The sequence below is a fragment of the Copidosoma floridanum genome, unplaced genomic scaffold, assembly GCF_036245765.1.
Source record: "Copidosoma floridanum isolate Cflo_tuat_1 unplaced genomic scaffold, Cflo_Japanese_pri ptg000013l, whole genome shotgun sequence".
NCBI lineage: Eukaryota > Metazoa > Arthropoda > Insecta > Hymenoptera > Encyrtidae > Copidosoma > Copidosoma floridanum.
In genome coordinates this window covers 9,868,545-9,889,610 of record NW_028321890.1, presented here as the reverse complement: position 1 = coordinate 9,889,610, position 21,066 = coordinate 9,868,545, and the positions used below count along the sequence as shown (strand labels likewise).

Genomic DNA, 21,066 nt, shown 5'->3' with positions numbered 1-21,066 from the left:
TGTTGTATTATTATTTAGGTTTCAACTAGCATCATAGAATGTATGTATATTTATATATATATTTGTATGTATATATATATTTTTATTTATTTATTTATTTATTTATTTATTTATTTATTTATTTATGTACCATGGTACTGTCATCTCTACCTTAGTCTTTGACCCGAGACTCAATTGTTTGAAACTTCTACTACACTAACTAACATACTTAAACCGTGCCAGCACAGACTGGGATCCATAGTCATTGTTTCCAAATCTTTTTTTTTTTGTACTTTTTATACTTTTTTGTAGGAAAAATATATTTTTTTAACATCTGTAATTGATTTGAAATAATCCTACTGTTTGTAAAATTGTAACGTAATCGTGAGACAATAACTTATACGTATAAAAAAATAAAAATTACCGTTATATGTAGGGCTCATGTAGTTATCAACATTTATAAAGTTCTGCTATAATCGTTTATAATATAAAGCTCTGTTGAACTGCATCGCCCAAGTGTAGAATCACTCGAGTATTTTTCATTAACATATATTATACAAATAGTGCGAATATCAAAATCAACATTTTCTTATAAAGTAATAATCTCCAATAACATGACTGGCGGATCGGCCAACATTATATATATTATACGCCCGTGTGTGTGTGTGTGTGTGTGTGTGTGTGTACATATACTTCAACAAAAAATCTCTTCAAGTGATTGGTAGACTATATAAATGCATTTATATATAATATACATCTCAAACAAAAATTATTCACTAGGCCTAAAAGGCGACGCGGCTTCTGAGAATCGTGCGCTCCGTGAAATTTAAAAATAATTACTTAATTATGTTAAATGTTTCTGTATCTTACAATTTCACATTAACAATAATAAAAATTTAAAAAACGTTAGAACGAAACATCAGAACCATTTTTTTAATAATATAAATTCTCTGATAAATAATGTTAAGAAAACAGTACAAGGTCACGTCAGGAAAAGAATATATTTATGAGTACATCATTTTAGAATTTCATGGAACGCCGAAAGAATACTGAAACTTCAACTGAACTTCAGGTTACCAATGAAACTAAATAATATACCATAAAAATATTAAAAATTAAGTTTTATCTATTTTTCATTAGGTTTCAAAATTAATAAAACTACAAAAATAGACTCAAATAGTTCTAGTTCACACATACATTTAAATTTGCGATAAAATTTTGAATTACATGTGAAATGTTCATAACACAGTCATAAGCTTCACAAAGTGTAACAAACTTTCTAATGTACTCTTTGAAAGGAAAGTGTATACATTATTCTAGATGCTCACTAAAGAATTTCTTTTAAATATTTTTTTATGAGTTTTGTAGGGACAACAAATAATGAATTATATATTATACAAGCGGTAATCGTACTAATGCTTTGCATAATACTCATATGAAAATTTTACCACTTAAAAAATTAACCTTATTTTTCGCAGAATAGTTGCAGCATTATTTACGTAATTGAGTCTACTTTTGAATTACGAAAAAAATATGAAAAAATTGAACGTATTAAAAAATAAATAGAACCTGCCAGTTGGAGTTAAATAAGGAGGAAAGAAGCCATGCTTGAGTTGTAATAGGTGGCGATGGGCCACGTCGCCGAGCTTATTGTTGGTCACAGCATCCGATCACGGAGTCCGTTGAATTAGAAGGCGGTACTATTCTGGGCCGGGCGCGGACCGTGGGCTGCGCCAGCAGCGCCGCTGGAAGTGGAATGAGGCCCGACCTTCATGGCTGAGCCCATGCCACCACCACCGCCACCGCCCACGCCACCGACGATCGAGCCCGGCTGGTCCCCTCCTGGGTAACCCGGCTCCATGTCGTAGTCCGGCTCGAGTGCTGGGTTCACTCGGCCGTTAGATTCGTCCTTGCTGCCGTAGAGCCTGCCTGGGCCGGCTGCGAGAACTGACATCTGCTCGCCCTGCAACAGTCACGTGGAGAATCGACCATGACACGTTCGTTTTTTTCAATCAAACCATTTGTCCGTAACTCATACGGCATTAAAATTATAATTAAACCCTATTTTCACCATATTGTAGGCTGATGTCTAAACAATGGAGGATTTTCAGTAATTTTGTAGTGATTAAGTTGTGATACAAAGCTTTATTTACGGTGTAAAATTGCCTGTCAACAGAGTATTTAGACATTGAGTTTGCCATTATTCACATCAGTACGGAAAACATTGAAATTAATATTTCATTTGGCCGATCATCTAAAGGGTTCCTATAAATTTGGAGAACATATTTTTTTTCTAAGTTATCTTTTTAACCTAAGTATGACCTAGGTATTTATTAAATAAAAAAACAACATTTTCTTACATAAAGCTATTTTCGTGATAGTTTTGTAGGGCTGCGATTCAAAATGTGGGTTCAAAACGGGCTTAAACTAATGTAATTGTCAATATGTCAAAGATAAAAATTTAGGGCGTCCGATAATTTTAAATTACATTTTTTTTCAACGATAATTTACATTATTCTACGTTTTACGACTGTTTTATAGCGAGTAAAATAGTTTTAACGTTTTCATTTTAACAACATATTAATTATACAAAAGAAAATACCCACTCCAAAACAGTCCGTGTTGCTGGATTTTTTTAGAACAGTTCAGTAGTAAGCCTGGTCTACTAAAAAATTACTAAAACTGACCAACTACTTCAGATTAAACATAAAAAAAATTAATTTGAATTTTTCTCATGGATTTAATTGTTCAAACGGTTTTCCGATGATGAATAATTTTTTGTAGTTGATATTTCTCCCGTAAGACTTTACTAAATTTTTTGTTGTATAACTAACAAGACAGATATTTTTTTCCAAAAAACATTTTTCAATGTGTCATTACGGGTAACATAAATGTTGCACAAGTAAGATTTAGACAAAAAAATGAACGAAATTGTATGCTTTTTTAGTAGTGTGGTATTTTTATTGAATAATATAAAAGTAAGTATGAAAGTAGTCACAATACAGCAGATTGCACGAAACGGCATGTCGTGCACGATTAGTTTCAGCTACATAATTCATGAATATTATCGTTTGTGGATTACTCAACGATTAAAACGAAAAGAAAAGTTGATGAAAAGTTGGGAAAAACATGTGGTAGCTCTCCGGCCGTACCATAGGTAAATGAGGTAAGTTAAACGAGGTTGGCTTGCAAGCGTGTAACATTTTTTAAAATTATTTTCACAATTTTATTAAAAGCCAATAAAAGTTATTGTCAGTTTTTTTTTTTTGTTTTTGTTTTGAAAACGTATAATGTTTTCCATAATGTGTAATGTCCCATTAATTTGCCCTATGAATAGTAATAAAAGTCCCTTCTTTAGTTTTGCATCATGATAATAATATGTGTTATCGCATAACTTTATTTTGTTCAGTAAATTTCGCTCTTAAATACATGAAATATTGTGCATATTACTAGTGCGTTTTTAATGCAAAAACAACGATTTCCGTTTAAAAATTGTCAAACAGAAATGAATAATGATAAAAAAAAGGAGAATGCTTTTACTTAATGGAGATTGGCGCGCGCAGTGCGCCGGGAGGCGAAACTTACTAGTCAAATGAAAGCTAATAAGTATTCCTATTTTTTTCCTCTCTAGAAGTCAATGTTTTCAGCTCTTAAAATATAAGCAGCTTGAGAAAAAAAATGCTTACTCAAAAATATCATGTCTTTATTATAAATTTCGTCATTTTCTTAAAAAATTTTAGGAATGCACAAATTCATATGAAACATTTAAAATTAAACATAAAAAATTAATAATTTTAGTAAGTAAATAAAAAATTGGATATCCAAAAACTGTGTCTCCAATATATCAAACCCAATGATTGATTGCTTACCATCTATACAAGCAATCAGCCATTGGCATAGTGCTCACAATAGCAAATGTTACAGTAAGCACTAATTTATTAATATGAATACATAGAATTCCATCGATAAAATTACGTAGTTTAATAAGGTGAAGGCCCAATACTTGGACAAAACTAAAATTCAGACCGATACTTGGGCAGTGAAAAATCAGTCATTGCAGCAAATGAAAAAGAGATATTTTAAAAAACGTAAATAATTGGTAGTGCTATGATTATTATTGATGATGTACTTGAATTTTTTAATAAATTTTAGCAAAATTTATTACAAGCGAATGATTCTAAATTTCACCTTAGGCGCCACAAGAGTGCGATAATTTTTCTCCGTTTTCTATGATTTTGATAATAGGTAATGCTCGTTAAAATTAATCCAATGCATTTGTATGCATGCTGCATGGTATTATTTTACAACTTTTACATTAATTAACAATATTTCTAATGTAATCGTGGACAAAAAAAAAGTTGTTTACCTTGTAACGTAGTTAATCTTTTCCGCGAATTTTTGAAACAAAAGCGTATAAAAAGTGCAGTATTTTGTAGAAAAAAAACACTGTACTAATTAGTTTTGTTGTTAAGGGGTGCACCGCTGTAAGATAATTGTTTTTTCAACATTTTGATAAGTTAACCTCCAATTCACTGTAAATACAGATGAAGTATTGGTTCTGAAAAGAGGAAAAATATTTTTAAAAAAGAGTAAAAGAATGAAATAGAACAAAAGTGGAGGTCACACAAGAAAAACAAAAAAGAGAAGTAAGGAAAATTATAATCTTATTAAAAATAAATCTCAAATAACAAAACTAAAAAAATCAGTAAAATTGGTTTTACACTATCTCACTGATGAAACAATTGAAAAAACTGAGTGAGAACCGAAGTGAGAACTTAATTGAGTTGGATAATTCGTTTGCGATTGAAGAGATGCAGTTTCTGCAAAAGAAAATTCAAATCAAGAAGGAGAAGTGTGATTCCACACAATTAAAAATGTTGAAAATCAAAATGCACCCTGAAGGATTTATCTTGTATTTAATAAATTATTTTTAGAAAAAAGATTAAAAATTTTATTTACAAGTTTCAATTAATAAATTTGTTATTATTTATCACATTCGTTAACCTTTTTTCGTTATACGGTATTTATCTAAATATATACTTTAGTTTAAATAAGTACTTGCGCCTTATCATGATTTATACAACTGTAAAATCGTTTAAGTTAGTATTGTCCAAGCAGTGCTTTCCAACTTGTTCAAGTACTGCAGCATTATCCAACTTTTGGTTTTCAAGGTTGTCCAACTACAACGACAGTCAAGAATGATTGTCCAACTACTCCAATAAGTTGACATGTTTTAAAATGTACGATAACTATTATTTACGAGCTGTTTTAAAACATTTTTTGTGTGTTATATAACCCTAAGCCATCCTAATTACAAGTTAATATTTAAAACATATGGAAGCTTTGCACATTAACTTCGAAATATGAGCGTTAAAATTAGTTTCGAAAAATCTGTTCAAGTATTGGGCATTTTACCTTACTTGTATTTTATAAAAATATTGAATATCATGTATTTTTATTAATTAATTCATTTGATATGATACAAGGAAAATTACAGTTATGTTGAGAATCATACTTCAAAATATTAACTATAAATTGCATTTATGTAACTGTGATATAAAAGTAGCGTACAAGTTATCGTCATTATTTATTAAATTTATTTATTTGTGTAAAAGCATGAAAAATAAATAAGGTATTTGTACTATTTTTATAAACATTTTTCTTCTATTTTTCTGTTTTAATTTAGTACTTAGAATATGGTATGTCAATCACTGTAAAAATGAGGTCAAACACAGTGCTGTATTTATCAATGACTTTATTTCTTACAATAATCTTTTCAATATTATTTTCAATTTTTATTCAAACGAAACTCAAAAACCGTGTGTTTATATTTTTCCCAATAAACATATTCATAGCGTACGTTAAAATGTGAAAGATTAATCGTAATATTTTTTTTTAAATTTTTTAAATTTATCTGACATGTGACTTAAAGACGCTCCTAACCATGAGTTAACCCTTTCTTAAAAATGAAATTCGCCACATAAGTGCCATCGCACCACGGCTACCTTACGCCCCTCGAGCCGTTTTACGCCCTTGGGCTACACTTTCAGCCCTTGTAATTACTTTGGGCACACGGGCAGAAAAGTTTTTTGCGCCTTCCGAGCCCAAAGTACTTTTCTGTCCTATGTCCCAAAGTGATTCACCGGGCGCAAAGTGTACCCACGGGTGAAAATGGTAGTTTTCCTACGAGTTTGAAAAGTCTCTGTTTGCTAACCGAGAGGTTTGCGGCCCGAGCTGAAGGCGAGGGACGTAACGAGGCTCGTAAAGGAGACTTTTCGAACAAGTTCCGGAAAACTGCTTTTTCGCTCAAGGAAGTACCAGCCTCCCAAAACCACCCGAGGGCGAAAATGGTAGTTTTCATCGGATAAGTGCCAAAGTCTCTAGGGTTATTTTGCGGCCCGAGGGACGTAAGGTAGCCGCGGAGCGATGGCGCTTATGTGGCGAATCCTATTTTTTCTACCGAAGGCACACCCGACCCTCAAAAACATCCGAGGTCGGAAATGGTATATTACTTTGCTCCCGAAGGGCGCAAAAAACTTTTTTACCCGTGGGCCCAAAATGATTATAAGGGCGCAAAGTGTGGCCCAAGAGCAGAAAGTGGCAGTTGTACTTTGTGCCCACACTGGAAAAAAGTTGGTTGGACTGTCTGCTCAACTTTACTGTGTACAGCGCCCCCAGTGGGTGATGCTCTCGCTCACCCAAGTTAAGTGAACTGCTCACCCAAAGTGGGTGAACAGCAGCACCAATAGCCAAGAGTTTGGTTAAGTAGAATTTTGGTGCTGCTACTCGCCCACTTTGGGTGAGCAGTTCATTTAAATTGGGTGAGCGAGAGCATCACCTACTGGGGGCGCTGTACACAGTAAAGTTGAGCAGACAGTCCAACCAACTTTTTTCCAGTGCATAGTAAAAAAAAAAAAATTCAAATGATTTGATTTACCATTTCCCTTCAATAAATCTTCAAAGTCAACCTTCCTAAATTAATCACAATAGTCCCAAATTTTGCCCTTATTTATCATTAGTACCAGTATTTTTATTTACTAAATTTCATCCTTACGTTGTATGCACATTCGTTTACTGCACATCTGTGTAGCCAACTCGCTGTACAGAATTTTTAAGGTACTCTAAGTGGCAAAAAATATATGAACAACTTTTTTACGTAATTCTATAGTCTCTACCTTTATTTGTTTCTATTTTAAATTACTATTACATCCTGAATTCGAATCTGCAAGGTATTTGGCCATATCGGATGTTACTTAATTGTTATTAACAAATTAAATGTTTAAAGTGCTATAAAAAATCAAAAAACACCGTCAGAAGGATAAAAACCAAGCCAAACATTAGCAAGTATGTCAGTTTTGAAATTCAAATATTTCTATTGGAAAAAAAGATATAAAGTATGTTTAGCGGCAAATTATAGCTTTCGTGCCTGTCGTGCTCTTTATTTTCATCATATTTCGGCTTAACATGAACATTTTAGGTCGTGAAACTTTTTATTTTAAAGAGGAAGATCTTATTTACGATCAGGAGTCATAAAAAATAGTTTAGTAACCGTCAGTTCGTTTTTAAATGTGATAAAATACAAAAATTTTGGTAATTAAACGACCATATGGGAGGAATAACTATTGATTTTAACAGTTTAAATAAAATATCTAATTAGTTATTACAATCATTTATCGTCATGCAAAACGTTGTGGGTATACGTAAGTAAATCTACAATTAATTATTAGAAACAAATTAATAAATAAAAACAATGAAAAAAACATTATATTTTATAAAGGAAAAACTTACATTGGAAATGTGTAAGGTCGTAGGATTAACAAGGTTTTAGTTCTACAAGAATTGACGCATTTTGTAAAAAAAAATGCTATAATTTGGCACTGTTAGAGTATTCATCGCCGCATACGTAAAAAAAATTTTCAGTTTATGAACAAAATAGTGGTCGTTAAATCGCCAAAATTTTTGTACTTGTGTTTTTTGTACTTTTATACACAAACGAAATGAGTATTATTAAACTACTTTATATGACTCCTAATTGTAAATTAGATCTTACTCTTTAAAATAAAAAGTTTTGCGAGTCAAAATATTCATAACACGAGGTATGATGAAAATAAAGAGCAAGACTGGTACGAAAGTAAAATTTTGCCGCTTAACATGCAATAACTTTTTTTCTAATAGAAATGTTTTAAAAAATGACGTACTCACGAATGACAATGTAATAGTTTGGCTTTGTTTGTGTCTTGCTAATGGTTTTTATTTTAAAATGTATTATTTATTTATGTTCAAATTAAGCAACACTATATACGACCAAACACCTTGCAAATTTAGATTCAGAAGGTTAACATACATCTAGAAAATCTAGGTACTTATTCTAGGGAACCTCGATCGATGACGGAGGGCCTCTACTTACTTAAGGTGGCTCCTGTGTCCTCAACGTTAAAATTATAAATAACCCAACCTAGGTTAATAAAATTGAATTATATTCTTTGAATTCCCATCTTTCTATTCGTATAAAAAAAAATGAAGGTTGACGATAAAGTTTTCGATGACATGAGAAAAGTGTCTTGTTATCGAACAAAATCTTTAAATAATCGGAGACTAAGTTTACAGTTGCGAGTGCAAGTCAGCTCTCAGCTTTCTGCATTCTGCAGAGTACATATATATAGGTATAACTACTCTTGAACTTAGGAGCGTATCGTAACAGTTCATCAATTAGGGCACCATAAAACTTTTTTGTTTTTTTATATTGACTCACTAAAGTAATAGATAAAATGTAGAATATGGCTAACAACAGTCTCTACGATAATTTTATACCATATTTTAAAGAAAACAATGATTAATTTTAGTCTCCCCATTTTGATACGGCACTAGGCGCTGGAGCCACCTTAAGTAAACAATACATCACAAAATCAAAAAATTTGTTCAATAGTTTTTGAAAAGTGCATGCGTTGCAGTAAAGCCGAGTCACGCTCAGTAGTCGACCGCTGTGGTTAGTACACATGCAAATTACTATCATCTTATAAAAACTGTGGAAGAAAATTTCGATATTTCAGAATATCGTTTACATGGGTAGAGGCCCCAGCGCCACCAGGTATGAAAACTATATATTCTGTACTTGGTCATCTGATCAATGAAGGAAAACACATGTATACTATAGTAAGGCTTTCACTCCCAACAGCTAAATCTTGAGCGCAATACGTAGATCTTAAGAGCTTAAAATATCTACTTATTTATTAAAATAAAGTTATGATGCGAATAAAACATTATGTTTGCTTGCGCATAAATTTAGACAAATTTTGACGTAACTGTTATTTTCAACTATAAAGTTTTGTAATTAATTAAAAAATCTAATCTTCATAACAACACTTAAATATATACATTGATCATGCTACTTTAATTTTAATTTTAGTGTTGTCGTTGCTCCACCTGTATAAAAAATGGTAGTTTTCGTACTATTAAAGAAGGGATATTTATGCAAATTGAACGTGAAAATAATTCGGAAACAGAAAATGTTTGAGAACAAATTTCCAATTTATGAAAGATACACGTTTTGAAAAGAAAAATAACGAATTGAAAGTATTCATATAAGTTATAATAACATTATATAATATTAGTACGGTATGGTATATATGGTACGGTTAGGACCCTTTTTGGCTTTTATTATACCATGGACATTTTTGCTTTAAATTTTTTTGCCCTAAACGCATGGTGTGATAGTTTTTCTTGTGGGTCACGTGCAAAGTCCCCCTCAGACGACTTGGTCGTCCTACTAGGTACTATTTACTGGGTGAAGCGATTGTCTCAAGTACATCCCAGCTATTATCAAGTTTAATGGAAAGATATTTTTCAGTGAACCATATAACTCGCTATACCGACCTTTTTATAACCAACAGCGACTTTTACCCAAAATAAATTCATTTTTATAATTAAAAAAAAAAGTTGGTTTATTTTTGTGATTACTTTATATAATTTAAGAAAAGCAAATTTATTAATGTTTACAAAGTAATAACTATATTTAATGTTCTTTGCTTTTATTGTAGTAAGTATACAATCGATCTATTTAATAGTTGAATTAAACATTTATAATTTTACTTCAAAATTGAGGTGGACTGTTGATATTTCGGACCCCCCCCCCCTCTTAAAACATTCCAATAAAAAAGACTAACAGAATTTATATTTTTAACAACCTTATTTAATTCAATATTCTATTATTAATGGCTTAAGTTGAGGGTCAGCCTAGGCTTTATTGTGTGAGCGCGCATGCATTAATGCATACACAAGCGAATGCTGTGTGCTAAAAAGAATCGAACAAGTGTCGATCGATATTCGTCATCCTAACAAAACGCTTTGTGTCTAGTGTACTAAAAATACATTAAACTGTTCGTCCTCCATTTCTTCAAGAACTTTCTCGACCTTATTCTTTTATCTAAGATTATTTTTCTGCATGTATTTTTTTTTTCTTCCGTTTTTCAAAATCCCGATTGTATATTTTTATTTTTTGTAATTGTAATACTTACATATAAGTATACTTATTTGCATACATTACATATCCAAAAGAAGCTTCCAAAATATCGAGCAGAAGTGATCAAAACTGATTTATGGCAATATTTGTACATAGTTTAGAAAAAGTACAAAACGTATGAAAAAGTTTGAAAATTTCTTTCAGAAGCAATCACGTATTAGCGTACGTAGTAAGTATATTTATTGAAACTCTCTAGCACTGAAAGTATCTTAAAATCGTAGGAATTATTTAACAACTAGTTTCCTCCGAGTTAGAACTTTCCTTAACCCGAGTCTGAGTTAAAACTTGCTTTAATACAATTATGAGTTGGCGCTTTCTTTGACCAAGTTTGTGAGACTACAAGTATGTTTTAATTAATTTTTCTTCAAATATACCACCAAACCTAAGCTATCGTTAATTTGAATTTGTGCGCTATTAAGATATGTAAAGGCGCCTCAACAATCAAACGCATGTCATGGAGATACACCTTATGCGACAGTTAATCAGAGCCGCCTAAGCTAACTCAAGCCACCGCTGCAGATTCAGGTATAAAAAGGGCTAGTAGAAACACGGGCTGGTTACTCTGCTTCTGCCTTTCGCAGTGTATCTGAGTGTCTGACCCTTAGCTCGTGAGCTCAACTCTTTAAAGCGTCGTCTTCATATGTTGTGATGAAGATTCAATAAATGATTATTTACATATATTCACTTAAATTTTGTATCGTTCATTATTAAATCTAAACTTTAATTAAACAGAGCAGTAGGTAAGACGGCACGAGTCTCCTAGCTTTCCCTCGCCATTACATACTTTGCACTGGAGTAAGGAGCCAATCTGCGAAGAATTGCAAACCGGGGTGAATCATCTAGGTAGTGAGTTGGTGGATCGGTGGATCTTTAAGGCAATACGAACTGAAGCTATTCCAAGACATTAATATACTGTAAGCAATGTAAACTGTGTATGACATTAAAAAAATAATGCCAATTTTGTGAGGGTCAAAAAATTAATTTTCAAGTACTTAATTTAAATGAAGAGTCTAAAGACATGATATTCCATACTCATTTAAGGTTAGTTTGAAGACACCTTTACAAGGATAAGGAGTCAATGAGAAGCTCGTGGGTACAAAGTTGGATTCGCAATGTCCCTAACCAGTAGCACGAGATACCTTATAGAAAGCATGTAGGTACACAGGCAGGTTCGTAATGCCCCTGACAGGTGATACATGAAATTCCGGATAGATCAAGAGATGGATGTTTAATATTTTTTAAAAACGTGTAAGTTAATATAAATGTAAATGTTAACTTTCTTCTAACATTTTTGGGAGCTATAATTCCGTGATGTCTCGGGATAGCTTCAGTTCGTATTGCCCTAAAGATACGCTGATCTACCAACTCACTACCTAGAGGATTCACCCCAGTTTGCGATGCCCCAGGGCCCGGCTCCTTATCCTAGTGATACAAGAAAGAATGCAATGGTGAGGGGAAGCTAGGAGACTGCACTAGCCTCGCTGCCGTCTCACTTACTGCTCTATTTAACTAAAGTTGAGATTTATCAATGAACAAAATTCAAGTGAATGGATGTAAATAATCATTTATTGAATCTAAATCATAATATACACGACGCTTTAAAGAGTTAAGCTCACGAGCTAAGGGTCAGACTCACTGCGAGTGTACCTGTCTGTGTACCTACATGCTTTCTATAAGGTATTTATTACGTTATTATTTATTTCTTACATTATTATACATATTTTGATAGCTTCGAGCTTTTGGACGTTAATTTAAGTAACCTAATTACTTTTTTTATTGTAGAGGAGATTAGTGGGTAGTTAATTTCCTAGAGCGGTTTGAGGGGACATAGTAAGTTAAAAAAAAATTCAAGCAAGTCAATACAATTCGGGTATTTTAAATATCCAATTTTTACGGCTTGAGTTTTTCAAGACCTTCGTGCACATCCAGTCTCTAATGTGAAAGGAAAAAAAACTATACGAAGCAATAATAGTTATAATGATGAAAAGTAAAACTCACCTCAGCTGGATCAGGTCCAACTCTCTCGACATCCTCCGGGATGTTGACAACGCAACGGAAGATGTCGTAGCTCGGGGCGAGTTTGCCGCTGAGGAAGACGTACTGTGTGCCGTAGGAGACTCCAACGAGGGTTATGAGAGATATTAGCATGGCCATGGTTCGAAAGGGAAACATCTGAGTGCTGGTTTCCTCATCGTAGCCTGGAAAGCGGATAAACGCAGGCAAGCCCATTATCGGCTCACCGCCGCTAATGCGCACGACGAAGGCCACTATGTAGGCGGTGAGGCTGCCGTAGGTATTGCAGTAGTGTTTAAAGTGCACGACCATCAGCAACTGCGGAAACAGGATCACGTAGACCAGGTCCGAGCACATGGACCAGAGACCATAGATTGAAGGTATGGTCAGGGCCATGATTGTGCTCAGGATACCGACGACGCCAATGCCGATCCGCATCACCCAAATTATTTCCATTTCCGATGCCTGCACAACAGAACCGAAAGACACAGTTGTTTAATATGCTGTTTTTCAATACTGTCTCACAAGATCTTTATCTACGTAAAGAGATAAAGATGATTTTATAACAAAAAATCAGCGTACATTTCATAAGAAATATCTATGAATTAGATCTATAGTGATATTTCTTTTGACGACAAGAATTTTGTGATCAACGAAGGTCCTGTGAATAACCTGTTATAAATCCTAATTATCAAGAATATTTTTACTTTACTACGATAGTTATTCAAAATAATACTGTGATTAACTAAAAATTCTAATGGTTGATTTCTTTGAATGGACAACATTTGTTTGAACCGAGGTTTAAACTATTCACACCATAAAACAGTAAGAGTTCTGTGAGACCCTTTATGTATTTATAACTAGCAGATAAAGAGATCAATAAAACTCACCCTCTGACGGAAAATTAGTTTGTACACGTTCCTCGCGAACATAGAACTGGCAGATAGAATGCTACTGTCCGCTGATGACATGACGGCGGCCGAAACGGCACCCAGTCCGAAAAATGACACAAAATCTGGAGTCAGGTATTGCAAAACCATCGGCAGGATCATGCTGGTTTCAGTCTCCGTCAGCGGCCAAGGACCTTGGTATCCCGTTTCGTTAAATGCTGCAGGACAGACAAGAAATTTACATAAAATTAATGATTTCTTGCGCATTAAAAATTTTTTGATCCACAACTTTTGTGAACGTCAAGAGAGTTCTATGATATCCAGAATAAACAATAATAAACAGATGAAAATTCAATTAAACAAAAGCCCTAAATTAATGTTGTCAAAATTTGGAGACGTAAAGTTGACCAAAAAGTTAGTGTGAGTATTTAGTTTAATTTTACATGTAATTAAACTTATGTGACATTGTACTTTTAAGTTATTCTATCTATTGTATTCAGTCTTGCTTGTTCACAATGAATGTTTCATAAAAATTATACCAATGATACAAAAATTTTAAGTAATCTCATATAATTTAATAAAACTTGGCGGAGTTTATATGAGATAAGAAACAATTTAATAAGTTGAATTAATTAATGCTATAATACAGGGTTATGTTATATGAGACTGAGAGGGAACGATAGCTGCATTGACTATATATATGGCGAGGTAAGTCTTAATTTGCCTCGAGCACCTCCAAAGGTAAGGTTGAAATTTCAAATCGTCACATTGCTAACCATGAAACAAGATTTCAATAATCTTTGTCCATTTGAAGAAAACTTTTTAATTATATGAACAGAGATTTAAACATTTAGGACAAAAAGCGATGTAGGATTATAAATGTTTTATGTTTCATATTTATCTAAAACCACTTAAGTTTGGCTCATCTCATCTTTTACAGGCGTAATAATGTGAAATTTCTTTCCGAGGGATGTCCACAGATAGTATCTCAGTCAGAAATGAGTGAATGATATAGCTAAAAAACAAGAAATGTTGCGAGTTTTTTCACAAATCAAGGCTACTCAATCATAAGTTTTCACGTTTGCATATGTAAGATAAAGAGAAACAATCATTCCTTACGCTTCTGTGTATAATCAAAGAAAATATTTTTCCTAAGATATGATAAACGACGATGTGTAGATAAATGATTGACACGAACATTATTGTTCAACGACGAGTTTCTTTCGGAATATTTTTTCACGTGAACACGATAATTGACGAGCCCCCGGGTCTCCCCCATTGTTTTTCTTCCGCTATCTGCCCTCGCAATCCAGTACAAGCCGCAAGTGCGCGCTTCTGGGGCGTGCGGCCACACCGAAGGGGATTAAATTAGGCACGTCTATCTACTCTATCTCTTCCTGCTCTCTGCTCCTCGGGCTTCCTCCCTTTTCTTTACGCTTCTGCAGATTCCTCCCTTTCTCTGGTTCTTTGCCACCCCAACCCCCCACGCCGTCTTTATCTTATTCCTCCGTTTGATCTTCAGCCGTGCTTTTCACCTCTCCTTGCTTATACTTGTATTGTTCTGCAGCATTACTTGTCTTTTTCTTGACGAATTCTTCGCATCCTTTTACCTTTTTTTTTTTTTTTTTTTTTTTTTGTAGATAGTATTGGTTGAATACACCACACATTCCAATTATATTTAACTGCTCTTGCAAAAGATATTCTAATGGTAAAAGCTTTTTCAACGAGCATTTTGCTTATCAGCACATAAATGTGTGAAGTACTTGGCAATGGATGTAAAGTTTTTTTCTAAACATTTTTAGCCCCATTTTAACATTCCATGGAGGTTCTATTGACGGGAATTCTGAAGTTGTAACTTGTCTGTCGCTACTACAGTAAAATTTTATCGAAAATAATGAATATCTGTAGAAGCACTGAATTAAGTACACAAAAAATGAAGAAAAATAAACTGAAACATGTACAGCTATGTGCTAAAAACTGTATAACTATACTCTCTTGCAACAGTAAAGCCAATCGAATCGTGAACAGTCCTATCGTTAGCGGAAGCTGTATTAAAATCAGGTTAAACTTTTACTCTCTTGACCATACTTTGGCTATAATATATGTGCATATTTTTTTCAAAAGATTAAAAAGTAGTCCATGAATTAAACTTTAACGTAAGCTCTGAAAAAAAATTAGAATGGTCGTAGAAATCATGGTATATTTAATTTTAATTTTTTTACCTTTGACCCGGAAAATATTTATGAGCTTTGATTAAGTTATTTTCTCTTTTAGAATTCATGTAATTTAATGCCATAAGACAAGCTATGATGGAAAAAAAGTATGTTACACACCCACGAGAGGTAAAGTAAATAATTTCCGAGACTACGCAATACATTCATTACGTGCCATCTAAGACATTCTTAATTTTACCATATTAGATGTGAATGCTGTTTTTGTAGTACCATAAGAAAGTTTTTTACAGGAAAAACTTGGCAAACGAATTGGGGGTTATTTAATCCTCGAGTGACAATAATATTTACATACTGATGTAATATTTTTATCATTTGATAAAAAAAATAAAATAAATAAAAAATAAAATAATCGTATTTTTTATTCGCGCGCATACGGTTCTACAGCCAACCCAAACAGACATTATAATAACTCTCTCGAGCGTAGAGCTTTATTTACCCTAGCATTTTCTCGCACTCGGCGGGGCTCACTCCCCCTGATCCACATCAGCCGTGCCAGCCCCCGTCCACACCCAGCGCTTAGACGCAAGGGTGCGCTAAAAAAGCAGAGAGAGAGAGAGAGAGAGCCAGGATGAAAGAGATCGCGTACACCTATATCGGCGGCGCGAAATCGATGAGCTACTTGACATTTCACCGGACCCCCGCGCACACACAATACAGTGCACATAGGTATCTACCCTCTCGCGCCGGGAAGGGGTTGACTCTTGCTTCTCCCGTTTCTTTCTCATCTATTTTCCACGGTCACGTAGTATACTGCTGGTATTTACAAGAGGCGAGGGAGCCACGCAGCGTTGTACGAGGGGGCTTTTACGCCCCCCCCCCACCCCCCTCGCGCACATGCGCATCCGATAAGGGCCGAGCAAGAACAATAACAGCAACAACAACAACGGTGGCGGCACGAGGGGGTGCCAGGCAGTATGGATCTCTCTCGGTGCAGGGCATGTGGCGTGTTTAGTGACGCCACGGCATACAGGGGTGGGGGGGTGGCTACCTACACCAATACTTCAGCTGCAGGGGTGGCGTAAGCCGCGGGGAAGCTAAATGCGTTTACAATTCAACTCGGGCATCGGAGATGGAAGGGGGGACCCCGTATACATATTGTGCGTATGTGTCGCAAAGCCCCTGGTCCCATCCCACTAACTTCGAGGGGGTACGTATACACTTGCGCGTCAGAGTCGGAATATTTACTTTATTCATATGCATTGTACAACAGCAAAGCGCGCTTCTTTTCTTTTATCATTGCGTCACTATCTTTCGGCTGTGCAAGAGAGCGTGCTATCCACTCGGTCGCGGTATGATACTGCGCGTGTGCAACCATTACGTTGTACGTCAGGTGCGTCTACTATTGTATAATAGCCGTATCTCGAGAGACATAGGATTATAATCGGGTCTACTCGAAGCGCGTAGACATACTTACATCGTCTGGACATCGCAGGTGCAAAAGTGACGTTATACCTGCGCCGTGTTACGTAAACCGTGGTTGCGCAATTCTGGCCGATGTCCATCGGCGGAAGCTCCACCAGGCTTTGTTTACGCGCGCTCTTACATACTTAAACAGAGGGTGCGAAATAAAGGCACCGGCATACCCGCTTGACTTTTGGTCAATCAGTGGTGGGAAGATATTCGCAGGCTAGCCACTGTGATAGCGATTGCAGATAATACACGTGCACGTATGTATGCGCAATGGCGTGACTTTCGGTGTACTGTTGCAGATGTGCATGCAAATCAGCAGGTTACCTTTTTTTTTTGTCTCAGTTCGTGCTTAAGAGTATATAATATACGTAAGGGAATCTCCGATTGCACAAGGCCTTTGAAATCACGCGCCCTCGTGCTTGCTGAAAGTTTTCAGACTCGAATTAAACTTTTCTTCTCTTTTTCCGATTGTGCGGTTTTCTTTTTGTTTAGAAAAATTTGTTATCTCTCCCTTTTTTTTTTACTTATCATGTTAATAGGGCTTTTAATGACAATTTCTCATTAGAAATCGGCACCGCGTGTTTTGACCCGATTCTTTGAATACGGAAATATACGCTGCTTCCATGTCGAGTGACAACAGCGCAAAACGAACAAATAAATTAATGCAACTGTTAAAAACAGAAACTAACATGAAATCAAGCGTGTGAGCTGAACCTTACGAGATAGGATTCACCGAATGATGATATTGCGAAAACAAGGTAATGAAAAAAGTCGTAAGTACGATGGTATAACTGTGGCTATCCGATGATCCTCATTCACGACAAGTCAGACACGCGTAATACACTTAATATACCTACAACCTGCAACAGAGCACACGTAGCCACTTAGTTCCTTTTCTCTCTCTCTCTCTTTCTCTCTCTCTCTCTCTCTCTCTCTCTCTCTCTCTCTTCTGCAAGGATGAGCCGTCTCGCGTTGTTTTTCTCTTTGGTCGCGTGTCGCGCATTTTCTAATCGAGGCCGCGCCGGAGTCGATGCAATACACGTCGCGGGACGAATCACTCTTCCTGCTGTTTGGCCAAGTTTCGGATAATGTGTGGATATATATACATGTACGCGATGCGCAACCCGAAAACCCCCGTAATAATTGATTGATCGAGCGACCGCAGCTCCGCTCTTCGATGTATGGACGCACGTCCTCCAACAACATGGTCTTTCGTGTATTCCAGATGTTATTTCGAACATTGGCTCCGCTCTGCAATTAACATCAATTTTGCTGCTTGCGCGGGAATTACGCACGTTTTGTCGTTCACCGGCAATTTAAGCGTGTTAATTATAGTAGTACTGATAAAAGTTTTAAGGAAAACCAAATCGATTCTTCGTAAACAGTTTCACCAAACCCATTGAACTAAAAGATTTTTTCTTCAGCGATTGCCTTAAGAAGGCTGTAGAGAGCAAAACATGTATATTCGTCAAATATTTTACATTTGAGCATGTTAACTCCGTGACAGCCAAGTTTTTTCTCTCCATAGCTTTCTTACATTTATTTTTTTCCGTTCAAAAGTGTCCAGTTTAGCAGAACTGGTTAACCACTTGGTGCACCTCAGATTGAGTTATTCTTAAGATTATTATCCACGCAACCACGATGTATTTTATAAAAAACAGAAATATTAACTCCACCCTTTAAGCGTGTTTTTGAACACACGTGGATTTACAGCGTTGGAAGCTCAATACCACAGTAATTTGCTAATGCGAGAGTACTGAAGTGGTGCGGAAGTAAAATGATTGTGAAGGGTTTTATTAATCAGATGAGACTTTAATTTGTTGATAATAGAGGCCCAATGGAAATGTTGAAAATGCCAACATTATTGTTAAAGGCATAGGCGAGTATTCTACCTTTTTAATGAAATAATATGATCTGCCATGGTATTTCAATTCATTTAATGTTCATCTAAAATTTTTATCAGTTTGATGAGTTTTAATTTAATTTAACGTATTCTCAAAGTGTCATGAACGATAGTAACTCATTTAAAGATCTCGTGTGTACTACCATGCAACCGTGATTTTCCTCATCGAAAAGTCTAATAGGTGAGGAGGAAAAGGGAACGCCAAAAAAGAAGTAGTGAATAGGACGAACTTACGAGTAGCTTTGGCAATAGCCCCGATGAGGACTGGTGGAATGGCCATGAGGATGCACCCGACGGCAGCCACGTAACTGAGTATCTGGGCCCGACCAGCGGACTTGGAGGACAGTACTCTCTGAAAGTAGACTTGCCACGGGATCCCACCAAATATAAGGAGCAGTCCGTAGTCCAGGTATGACCAGTACTCCTTTGGCTTTACCTCGCCGATCCAGTCGACGTCCATCGAGCTCAGGGGCTGCACTATCGGGTGGGCCCAGGCGAACGGGATGCACATCCACTGTAACGTAAAAAGTCGTTTGGTTCAACAAACATATTATACCTCGTGTAGAACGCGTAAAATGTAAAATACCCTCGCATTATTTGTCATTGATATTGTACGATAGAACTACGTTAAAATTAACGTCTCTGAATTGAACATTAATAATTTTACTACAAAATTGAAGTGGACTGTCGCTATTTCGAACTCCCCCCCCCCCCCCATCCCGAGGGAACAAAAAAGGTCTACCCATGTCATATCGATCAAACAAATCAGAGCAAGCTGCCACTCGCATTACCCTGACATCAACTGCACCGATGCATTATGGTATTTATTTCGTTTCTCCAAAATGGGGAAGAAACGGCTCGCAGGAGCAGGATGTATTCTGGGCACGCGCTGCCGTCCAATGGCTTCGGGTGAAACGTGAAACTTTTACCGCCCGTGGGTCGGTGGGTATAATTCGCTTGCCCACGGCTCACGGAACTTTTGCATACGAGTCGTATACACGCGCGCAGTTGCGATCGCTAACTACTTGTGTGCATAATACATGCTTAAGGCTTTTAAAACTTTCGGTACTCGCATTTCGTGTATGCGATTGCACACGACATGGACGCAACAATGGACAAAGTACCGCGATCCAACGTTTTTCTATCTTGCTTTTTCAATCCTCACCTTTTTCAATTTTTACGGGATTAACACATGACGTTAACTTTATCGATGGATATTTCAAAAAGTCGTATTTTCATTCCATCCATATATCTCATCACTGCTCGTCGACGAAATGTTACTACTTTTAAATTTTTATAAAGCAGTCGAGCTATAGTAATAAAACCTATCCCACCTAATGAGATCATATTCTCTAATCAGATTACATTCTTGTTTATGACCGTAAAGAGTGACTCGCAAGCCAAATCCAATAAGTACGTGGTTTCTTACAAAGAGATTTACCGCGAACCGCTTGTTCAATTCAAGGGTTTCGTAAGGCTTTGGGTGTCGAGTGAAATCGCTTATGAACGACGATTACGGCGATAAGTCCACAAGCGAGCCCAATACGCCTACGTACAATACTTTAATTTGATTTAGTTCATTTTCCGTAGCACGAGGTGCGACGATGTATTGTATCGGCTATTACGACTGCATGATCACGCTGTCACGACCACATTGTGATCTTGTGCAAACGACACACTGAGCTCGGTAAAAATTTAATTTCAATAAGATTTTTGAAATGATTATAGAAGACATAAGGACATCTCCCATTATTTTCAAAATAAAAAACCCAATGGAACCCTAGTAACTGATGGCATAAGATTTTACATCACCTCTGTATAACATACCATTGGTACACTGAGAGAAAAAATTACTGTGCTGGAATGGTATTCTGGTGTCATTCCGCCGTTTAGGGACTTTTTACTTTGGCCAACCTAATTTTTCCTATTCTGGACAGTAATTTCTATTGTACTAACAGTAAAAATCACTATACTCACAACAAAAATTAATGTTCTTAATATTAAAAATTATTATTCCAATAATAAAAAGTCTTTAGACGCCCAGACACTACCAGATTACCATTCTAGCACAGTAATTTTTTTTTATCAGTGTACTCTTGATGCACAAATTGGTGCAAA

At 35.7% G+C, this 21,066-nt stretch overlaps 1 protein-coding gene across 1 annotated transcript in view; it reads right to left on the bottom strand.

Moving 5' to 3' along the window:
* Window positions 1–648: 648 nt before the first annotated feature.
* The window catches only part of ChT (choline transporter), a 39,578-nt gene continuing 19,160 nt past the window's right edge, over window positions 649–21,066 (bottom strand). The window contains exons 5-8 of the mRNA XM_014349645.3: window positions 19,183–19,462; window positions 13,402–13,619; window positions 12,497–12,976; window positions 649–1,942 (exon numbers count right to left, since the gene is read on the bottom strand). Coding sequence (XP_014205131.1) covers window positions 1,667–1,942; window positions 12,497–12,976; window positions 13,402–13,619; window positions 19,183–19,462 — 1,254 coding nt within the window. The 3' untranslated portion in view covers window positions 649–1,666. The remainder of the gene's footprint in view (window positions 1,943–12,496; window positions 12,977–13,401; window positions 13,620–19,182; window positions 19,463–21,066) is intronic.